Source organism: Bidens hawaiensis, unplaced genomic scaffold, assembly GCF_021521415.1.
Source record: "Bidens hawaiensis isolate Kalapana, Puna unplaced genomic scaffold, B.hawaiensis_p1.1 tig00036285_1, whole genome shotgun sequence".
NCBI classification, from domain to species: Eukaryota; Viridiplantae; Streptophyta; class Magnoliopsida; order Asterales; family Asteraceae; genus Bidens; species Bidens hawaiensis.
This window is the reverse complement of record NW_027505402.1, coordinates 199315-210286: the sequence shown is the minus strand read 5'-3', so window position 1 is coordinate 210286 and position 10972 is coordinate 199315. Positions and strand designations below refer to the sequence as shown.

The 10972-nt window shown below is 36.2% G+C and overlaps 1 protein-coding gene across 1 annotated transcript; it reads left to right on the top strand.

Annotated features, from left to right (window-relative positions):
- Nucleotides 1–50: 50 nt before the first annotated feature.
- Nucleotides 51–10419, top strand: LOC143612968 (protein IMPAIRED IN BABA-INDUCED STERILITY 1-like; the record flags this gene model as incomplete). The annotated part of the gene is made up of 8 exons (XM_077086814.1): nt 51–290; nt 2810–3094; nt 4105–4422; nt 7067–7294; nt 7927–8024; nt 8103–8364; nt 10057–10183; nt 10272–10419. Coding segments are annotated over 8 exons (1590 nt in total), but the record flags the coding sequence as incomplete, so codon positions are not given.
- Between the last annotated feature and the right edge of the window lie 553 nt (nt 10420–10972).

The window sequence follows — 10972 nt, the reverse complement described above, 5'->3', positions numbered from 1 at the left end:
ACAAACTTAACGATCGTCGTAAATGTAATAATCATGGTAATGCTTTTGAGCCACTGGAGAAGAAGATTAAAGAGGAAACAGAAGATGATCACAATAATAATAATATTAGAAAAATTGTTGTTGAATCCTTGAGTAATCAGCGTTCGGATAATAAGCATCTGAGGAAAAATAGAAGTCAAGGTGAACAGGTTGCTGCCAATGGGTGGCCAGCGTGGCTTAGGGCCGCCGCGGGTGAAGTCGTTGATGGGTGGCTGCCTTTGAAATCCGACAACTATGAGAGGTTGGAAAAGGTAAATACTTGGCTTTGGTGAAAATTCAAATTTTAAATTTTTACCTAAGTATAAAATGAAAAATTAACACACTAGAAAACGAGTCGAGTTGGCTAACTCGACTTAGGGGGTGTTTGTGATTCCTTATTTTACCTTCTTATAACTTTTCATTAAGTTAATAAGTTACAACATTATAACTTATAAAACTTTTTCTCTCGCAATATAAGCAATCCCAAACACCTTATTAATTTTTAAAAAGTTAATAAGTTATAAGTTGGTGAAAATAAGCAATCCCAAACACCCCCTTATAAACTGAATTCGTAATCAGCTCGCCTCTAACTCGAACTAATATATAGTTAACAACAAATCTTGGTTTAAAAAACAACGCAAGGTATATAGGTCTCAAAAGTAGAGCTGTAAATGACCAAGCTGATCGTGAGCTATTAAAAATCAACATGTTAAAAGCTTGAATCAAGCTAAGCTTAAACAAACGCAAACCTAAAAGTAAGTTTGTTTAATAAACCGAACGAGAGCCCGAGCTTGAGCTTTACTTGTCAAGCTCTAGATACCATGTGAGTCTAGGAGTGTTCAAAAGAATCTAAATCCGTATCCGAACTATCTGAAACTTTAAATCCGAAGTTTCGGATATCCGAATCCCGTTGCTTCTCACTGTTGCGTTGCAGGTTCTCTCTCGTCGTGTCCAGCAACTACTCATCCCGACGCCATCACCCTTTCTCTGTTCTAGTCTTTTCCTCGCCCTTGTTTACATCAGTTCATAGATTTCATAACAATATCTTCAAACTTTTTCTTGTATGAATTATCATAGATGATTGTGAACGAGGTGTTACTGATCCAAAATATAATCAATGGGAGTGCCATTTTGAGTAAACTTTAATTGGGTCTGGATAGTAGAGAATTTTTTTTGAAATAGAATTTCGGATATCCGTTTCGCTTTCTGAATGGTATCCGAAGTTCGGATATCCGGAATTTCAGATACGGATTCGGGTAAAGAAATATACTATCCGAAACTTCGAATATCCGAAGTTTGGGTATCCGAAACTTCGAATATCCGATTTTGAACACCCCGTTTGTGAGTCTAAACATGATCTATATATGTGATTAATAATAATAACTATTATGTACAAAATTATGGAAAAAATAATTAAATAATACGTATTAGGGAAAAGTTAAAATGCAAATGTAGACAAAAATAATAAGTGTGAGAAGATTTGTGTCGGCTAAAAAAATCTTAAAAAATAATAAAAAAATCATAAATCATATCTTAAAATAAAAAATGAAAAAATAAAAAAAAATTAAAATGTTTACCCCGTCATTCTCATTTCAAAAAATAAGAAAGCCGAAAAGACACAATGACGAAAATAAACATAAAACACACTTGATAAATTAAAAAAAAGATATAATAGATCACAAAATATAATACAAAACCGAACAAAATAGAACACAATGTTGAGTAATATAACAAAATATATAAAAAAGACAAAATGTTAAGGAAAAACATACAATCAATGACGAAAATAAAAAAAAACACAATGATAAATAAAAAGACGCACTGATATGTTTTCTAAACATTGTGTACTTTTTTTTTTGAGAACGAGGAATACGGCTGAAACATTTTGTGTTTTTACTTTTTTGTTTTTTTATTAAACTTTGAGTTATGATGTTTTTTGATTAATTTTTCATTGTTTTTAGTGGTTTTTTTGGCAAATTGGAGATAAATAATCCCACATTTTGTGTTTTGATCGATAATAGTCTCACCTTTAAAAGTCACTATTAAAAGTCACTATTAAAGTTTTTTCCTAGTTTAAAACCGATGTTTTAGGGCTTATGATCGGAAGAATGATACAAGTCGACTAATGTAAAACTTATCTCAAAACCATTTGAATCTTCGCTTCGAGATAAGTTTTACATCAGTTGACTCGTATCTTTCTTTATTTCGATCAAAACTCTAAAACATCGGTTTGAAACTCGAAACAAAAAACTTAACGACGTTAATATTTTTTTAACGGATGACCATTGGGACAAAATAGTTGAAAGGTTGGACCATTAGTATTGATTTTTAAATGTGAGATTATTATCGGCCAATACAAAAAAATAGGATTATTTATTTCCAATTTGCTTATTTTTCTTTTGCTATAAATCTTTCTCGTCATTCTCATTGTTGTCCCGCTTTGTATAATAGCTTGACCTATACGTATTATGTTATATATAATAATTGCTACGAAAATACATATAAAAATCATTATACATGTATAAAAATTAATTAATAAAGAGTTTATGATTAAACTTAAGCCAAATTCAAGTTTGAAAATCTACCTACTAGTTCATTTATTTTAATGTTAAACGAAGCCGAGAACATGCCTAGTTGCTTCATAAGCAACCAAATAAACTATAATTGCAAATGTGTATCATAAGTTTCACATATCATCCATTTTTTTCAATTAACTTTAACTAATTTCCTAGTACCTTTTGGTGTATAAATGTCATTTCACATGTTGTTTGGGCTTCTTTTATATGTGTAGATTGGACAAGGTACATATAGCAACGTGTACCGTGCTCGTGATCTTCAAACCGGTAGAATAATGGCACTTAAAAAGGTGCGGTTCGACAACTTGAACCCCGAAAGCATAAGGTTTATGGCCCGAGAAATTAAAATCCTCCGAGCGCTCGACCACCCAAACGTCATGAAATTAGAGGGCATAATTACATCAAAGCTGTCATGTACCATTTATTTGGTTTTCGAGTATATGGAACATGATCTCTCTGGACTCATATCTTGTCCCAATATCAAGTTCACTGACTCACAGGTTTGTTGCTTGTAATTACAGGTGGTAATTTAAACGGGCTCGTATTTGTGGGTCGGCAGGTCAAAATGGGTACCTTTTCGTGTTGGTCAACAGGTCGTATTCGTGGGTCGGCATGTCCAAGCCAACATAAACCCACAAATTATGTTAGACAAATTAACTCCTCGCATATCAATTAAAACTTTAAGAGTGCAATTTTACAACGGGGAATACGAATGTGTATAAAATAGTTACTTTTTAATTATAAAGTGTTTACTATGTCTTAAGTTTTTAATTTTGACATAAATTAACCAACCAGTTTAATATATGACATAAAACACAATTAAAAAAAAAACACGTTACTAATATAGATTTCTTTTATTTAAAATTAAAAAATAAATAAATAAATAGGTTAAACAGTGACATGAATCCGAAAATTTGCCACAAGCCTGAACTTGAAAATTGTCAGATATATTAACCTGAATGTGACAAGAAATTCTTGGGTTGACACAAACACGAACCATTTAACCCGACTCTTTTTATTCATATATAAATACTTTTAAATTTTAATATTACAACAGAAAATACATATGTATATAAAACAATTAGATCTTAGTTATAAAATGTTATGTCAATTTATGTTTTTAAGTTTTAATTATTGACATGAATTATCTAACGAATATAATTTATGACATAAAACACGATTAAAAAATAAACGGCTTAAATAGGTTAATAATCCGTAGGGCTACCAAAGTCATGGCTCATTTACCTTAACAGCTCTCAGGTTTGACTCAAAACTAACATTAACCTATTTTCACTAAATCCAATCCTGTGAATTTTATGCTGGGTTGTTTCGCGTTTTCGTGTCATATCAGGATCACACCCCTGACCCCTAGTTGGTCATAGAGGGGCGACTGACTGACAAAACACATTTTTGATTACTTGCAACCCATTTGACCCATAATTTTTCTGGATGACCCGTTAGAGAGAAAACATATACAACAGTTTACGTCCACGTTTTTTCTTTATTGCAGATTAAATGCTATATGTGGCAGTTATTAAAAGGAATGGAATACTGCCATTCGCGAGGTGTTATACATCGCGACATTAAATCTTCCAACATTTTGATTAATAATGAAGGTGTTTTAAAGATTGCGGATTTTGGTCTTGCGCATTTCTGTGATTACAGAAACAAGCAGCCACTAACGAACCGAGTGGTCACATTATGGTATCGTCCACCCGAACTTCTATTGGGGGCTACAAGTTACGGGTCATATGTTGATATGTGGAGTGTGGGCTGTGTTTTTGCTGAGCTTTTTAATGGCAGACCAATTTTAAAGGGGAGGACAGAGGTGAAAATATTTAAACACTTTTGATTCACTTTAAACAAGCACAAAGCAAGATTCCGAAATAACTTACATAACCATTTGGCTTTATGTTTTTTCAAAACTCAACTTTTTGTTCTCTTTCGGTTTTGCATGTACCGAAAAAACCCAAAAAAAAAACCACCGTAAAAACCAAGAAAAAAAATTTGGTACAAAAATGAAATAATCATCTAATAAATAATTAATAAAAATTTGGGATCCAAGGTTTTCTGTTCAAGTTCATTATTTTGGTCTAACAATTTAAAGCCTAACTGCCAAAACCTAAACCAAGCCGAAGAAATTATGGAAACAATTTTTTTTTTCCAGAGAAAATATTGATCCTTTTATATATAACAAAAACCGAACTACATCTGGATAATGGGTAAGCGAGCAACAAGCTGCGCCGCTATCCCCTTTTGAATCGCAAAGCCTATTCTATTAAATATAAATCCTTGGTTCCTCGGGCTCTGCGAGTCACTGTGGACCACCTTCTGCACCCGCTCCAAGAAGCGAACCGCCTCGGGAGCTATTGATCCAAAAGTATCGAAGGAAAATGGAATGAACACGTGTTGATTCTCCAATCACGATGTCTCATGCTTAGCAACCTTCCTAGACTCCGCTCTCAAAACCGTCTGTCTCGGTACGAAGCCACTGTCTCTCAGCCCCACCAACGGGGACACCCCAGTAAGATCAACACACGCATGCTTACCCCCTGCCCAGCCAAACACAAGAACATCCGCAGGACGCAGGGTAGATCTTCCCTCACGCGGATCAGTCAAAAAGTTAACAGGTGCCTCTTTCTTGGCTGAGATCCCGGCACGTCTAAGCACATCCCATAACACATCTCTAACCCAGTCATGACGATACTTGAATCCCGGCAATTCCTTACAGTGGAGGGCATGCTCACCGAATCTATCCAAACAAGCTTTTTTACAAATGGGGCATAATTCATCTGGAGGGAAAAGGGGAATCATAAACCAGTACTTAAGGATGGCTCTGTATTCAACTGCCGACATCCGTTGCCCAAGACCTTCAATGGGCACAACAGTCAAAAAATCCTGAGCATGAGCCCCCTTGAGACAAGCTAAAACTGCCTTTTGTCTCGGGGTCATATCGAATCGCTCCTCCAAATCATGTACGTGTTTACCATAAAGAGCACTCGCCAAGGTTTGTTGAGGTTTCCTGGGGGCGGTCTCCTTATCACTAAAACCGCCTATATCAAGGTTCGGGAGAGTTGTTCCAATATTACCAAGTGCAAAAGAGTGGTCCTGCAATTTCCACGATTGAGACCTGGAAGCCACAAATGCATATGCGGAGACATCCTCAGCCGAGAAAATTCCTAAGCCTCCGCAACGCATAGGGAAGGAAGCCAACCTCCACTGGAGGTCCCCAAAATGCGGTCCTCCACACACAAAAATATCTTCAATTGCCCCCGCAGGCCCGCATCAAAGATGGACACAGCCTCTTTGACATGTTCAGGTTGACAGGTCCGGAGCCCAAACACTAACTTAGCAACCCCCATGCACGAGCGTAACAAAAGGAGCTCACTTTGGGGGTCCCTCAGGTATGGCAGACGTTTCATAAGTTCAACCGCCCTCAAAGCTCTTTTAGTTGCCAAAGACCGAATAAACCCTGCATCCCGACTAACCGCTCCCCCCAATAGTTTAACTCCCATCGCAGGCCTGCTAATCTCTCCAGGGAATAAACCCGACACTTTCTTCGAATTATCACATGACGGCAAAAAAACCTCTGTTTTTCGAATATTAAGCCTAAGCCCTAGAGACGCCCCCTCTGAGCGAATAATGCCCAACGCTCTAGCGACCTCCTCAGCCTTACCAATAATAGTGCCATCGTCTAAATACCAAGCATGGAAGGGCAAGGAACAGGTCCCCTACACCCTAAGGATGAGCGGATGAAGGACCAACGCAAAAAGAAGAGGGCCAAGGGGGTCCCCTTGCTGCACACTAGTAAAAGCCCCGATATGAGTATCCCCCACATATAAACGGGCGGGGCGGGCATATAAAAACTGGACCCATGGGAAGATGGATGGACATATGCAGCTAACTTCCCTGAGAAGGGTCGTCCGATCCACCTCGTTGAAGGCGTTAGAAAAATCAACAGTGAGCATAGCCAGGGGCCCGTCAGAATGAAACGGGCTCAAAAATCTGTTAGCACTATGCAATACCGCTTCTGCCCCGTTAGGGATCCCAACCCCGAATTGGAAATCCCCTAGATAAGCAGCCACCTTTTTCCCTATTTTACGCATAGCGACTTTCGACACCAATCTTCTCCAAATGGCCCCCACAGCGATGGGTCAAATTCCATTGTCAGGCTTCAACAGGGGGGTCAACGGTGCCGAAGCAATGAACTCCGCTAGAACTTTTGGTCACACTTAATATCGTGCAACTCCAAACTCGACCCGTTTATCTAAATAGGTTGGAAGCTTGCAATAAACTGGTTAAACGTAAAAGGGCTGGCGGTGTTTACTTAAATGGGTTGACAGGTCGACCCGTTTAATAAACGGTTTAAATAGGTCATCTAAAAAACGATCCTTTATTAAACGTGTTTGATATGAAAACCAAAAACCTATTTATTTTCATACCATTCTTAAGACTGACACTCTTAGATTTAGGTGGAACAAGTGCACAAGATATTCAAGTTATGTGGGTCCCCACCGGACGCGTACTGGAAGAACTCAAAGCTTCCTCTTGCACCAATGTTTAAATCACAATGTTGTTATGAAAGCAGTTTAAGACAAAGATTTGAAGAGCTTCCCAAAACCGTGGCGGACCTAATCAATGTACTTCTTTCTGTAGAACCCGAGAACCGTCTCACTGCCAGATCAGCACTTCAAGCCGAGGTACCTAATAATACAAAGGGGCAATTTCACAATTTCACATAATAGTAACCAAATTTCAAAAGTGTTCCAATTAGATGACTCATGATTAAAAAGTGTTCCAATTAAGTCACTATGCTTTATATATAGTATAGATTAAAGGTTTTAACATGTTTTTTTTAGCATTTTGCTTTTTTGTTACATAGGAAATCTTTTATATTTTTTTGATGTTGACGTTAAATGAAGACGTGAATTTTATTTTTTATTTTTAAAATTTAATATAATTAACGTTTTTTATAATTCTTAAACTTTACCTACATATATTGCAAATTCCTACCCCCACATATTATCCTAAATTTTTTCCCGAAGCATAAAAATCGGTGAGACTCGATTTGAAGATTTAGTGACCTGATTTGGAGAAAAATTGCACAAGTGATCTAATTGGAACACTTTGCAACTTGGTTACTATTCAATTATATAAAAATTTTATGTCTAGTTTGTAGAATAATGATAACTGTGTATGATATTATGGAAAGATACAACACAATAATTATTAATTACAACGGAAAGAAAATCAAATAATATCAACTAATTTTGAAAGAAATATTTATAATTAACTCTGACTAATATATTCTATGTGATATTTTTATTATCAGTACTTTTATACAAAACCGTATCAATGTGATCCCTCGAGCATGCCTACATACCCGCCCAACAAAGAGATCGATGCAAAGTTCCGTGAGGCAACACGGAGGTCCGCATGTTTTTTTTTTAACTAAAATTTTATGAAAACGATCATCATATAGTTTTTGTTCTGGATAAGTGGTTTCAGAAAACTGGGTCGGGCATGTGAAGGATCAAGGAACACGAGAAAAGTGAATAGTTATAAGCCGGTTGTGGAGGATATGAACTCGTATTTTCTTGGATCCAGAGACACGGTTAACTCAGAAATAGTGACTCCACCAGCTAGGGCATCATTTAGTAGGTTTATGTGGGAGAAAAGAAGGAAAGAGCATTTGCAAAGACATCAACGTCTCATGCAACCAGATTATTTGAATTCTAGTCATGTATACAAGCCCAAGGTTTTATCATATGTAAGTCATTGTTTTATGTTATGCCTACTCTAATAGGAAAAATTAATAATTAGGGACCGAAACCGTAGTATGAGCAAACCACAAGGACTGTTCATGTATTTACTCTTTCGTAGAAATAAAAACCCACCGATTAGGGACAAAAACCGTAATATGAATAAACCACAGGCACTATCCATGTATTTAATACTTTTATAGAATAAAAATAATTAGGGACTAAAACCCATAGGTAGCGTTTGTTATGCAGTAATGACAAGCGAAATGGAATGATTCATTACGTGGAAATGAATTAAGAGGTGTTTGGTTGCACAATGGAATGGAATCATCCATTACACATGGAATCTCATTCTATCAAACCATTCCTTCCTACCTCCCTTCCATTTTTTCATTCCATTCCTCCTTCAACCTACTTTCTCAACAACACCATCATTTAACAACAACCACCGCCACCACCACCACAACCACTACCATAGCCGCCACCATCATCTGACCACCACCGCCACCATCACCACCACCACCACCTCCGCCGCCACCACCATCATCTGACCACCACCGCCACCGTCACCACCACCACCACCTCCGCCGCCACCACCGTCGCCGCCACCACCACCTGACCGCCACCGTCGCCATCACCACCACCACCACCACCTTACCACCCAAGCTACCACCGCCACCATCGTCGCCATAACCACAACAACCATTGTCACCGTCTTCACCCGACCATAACCGCCACCACCACTATCACTGCCTGGCCACCACCACCGTCATCACCACCCTACCACCGCCATCACTACTAATGCTACCATCGCTTGACCACCCTCCCTCCCCCCGCCTGACCGCCACCACCACCACCATTTTCATCTCCAGAGCTACCACCACCGTCGTCATTTCAGGGTTTTTTTTTTTGTAAAAAATTTATATATTTTGAGATAGGAATATTTTAATTATTTATGTTTCATTCATAAATTTTTTTTCGGATACCAAACAACATAACATAATTATTCATTTCATTTTCATATATTAACCAAACAAGACAAATGAATGGTAATGATCCATTTTATTCCTTTGTCCATTTCATTCATTCTCCCATTCCATTCACCCTTCATTCCATTCCTTTCAACCAAACATACCCATAGTATGACCGAATTCTTTGTCCACTTTAATTTAAAGATGGATAGCCCATTTAATAGCAAAGTTGACGTCCATCTAATTCAAGGACCAAGCGTGTTACATTTTTTTTCAAACTAATGGTCTAAATATGTACTTTCTCAAAATTAGGGGCCAAAACCGTAATATGACCGAAACTGTTATGCAACTTTTTAAATAAAGACGGATAGTCGATTTAACAACAAATGTTAACGTTCATCCATTTCACGGGCCAAACGTCTTACGTTTTGTCAAACTAAGAGTCTGAAAATGTACTTTCTCAAGTTAGGGATCAAAACCGTAATAGGGACTATACATGCATTAAAAATATTTATATAATACATAATTGCATATTCCAAAAAGCGAAAAATATGTTATTATTATTATTATTATTATTATTATTATTATTTTTTAAAGGGCCGGTTCAAAGTTTCAAACTACCAAAACCGAACCGTATAAATCTCAAACCAACCAAACCGACTGACTCACTGTTTGTTATGATCAATGTATACTTGCGTGAGATGATATATTGATCTGAACATATGACAGGACCATCAAGAACGAGATATTTCCGGGCACACGATACTGTTAGATCAATTGGGTAGTGCTGATGTGAGGCAACTTGAGTATTACATTCGTTCAGGTGTTCGTCGATCTCATTCTTCTAATTCTAAAGGTAATTATAAGAATATTGTCTTTTAATTGTTTTAAGGAAAATAAAATGAGGATAGAATCTTAATTCATTTTTGTGTGTAAAGATGTAGCAGCCCATGTAAAGAGGAGGGTAAGAAGATAAAGGTAGAAGAGACATTTCAATTGAAGGCAAAATACATGAAAATATACAGGGTTGGGTTGATGGTTAAATGCAAAGATGAAATATATGACTCTAGATTTCATGTAAGACTCCAATATACCCCTATTCTTTCGAGGCCCCTGATTTGTTTATCATATGTATTTTTCTTTCTTTTTATAAGTTTTGTATATCTACCTATTTTAATAAAATAAAATAATTATGACACGTATCAGTTTATTATTATACTTCACAACCTTTTTCCCTTTAAAATTAATAGTATCTTAATTGACCTTAATACATGTCTATATTCACTTTCCTTTTACATTTTATTTATATTATATTTATACATTTTTATAAAAATAAATATTAACATATTATTTTTACTATATATTCCAAACTACTTGGTGAAATTATATTTATACATTTTTATAAAATAAATATTAACATATCTATATGTATACTATATAATACATAACTTATGGGCAAATTAAGACACTTAGATTTTAAATAATTTACAACTTAACTAACAAATGATACAACTTACATAGCATATTAAATAAGGGTAAAATAGTAAATTTTAATTCTTTAAACATAGTTACAATATTGCCCCATCAACTTTAATAAACTTTTGTAAATTTAAATAATAATCACAATCTTAGCCCTTTAACTTTT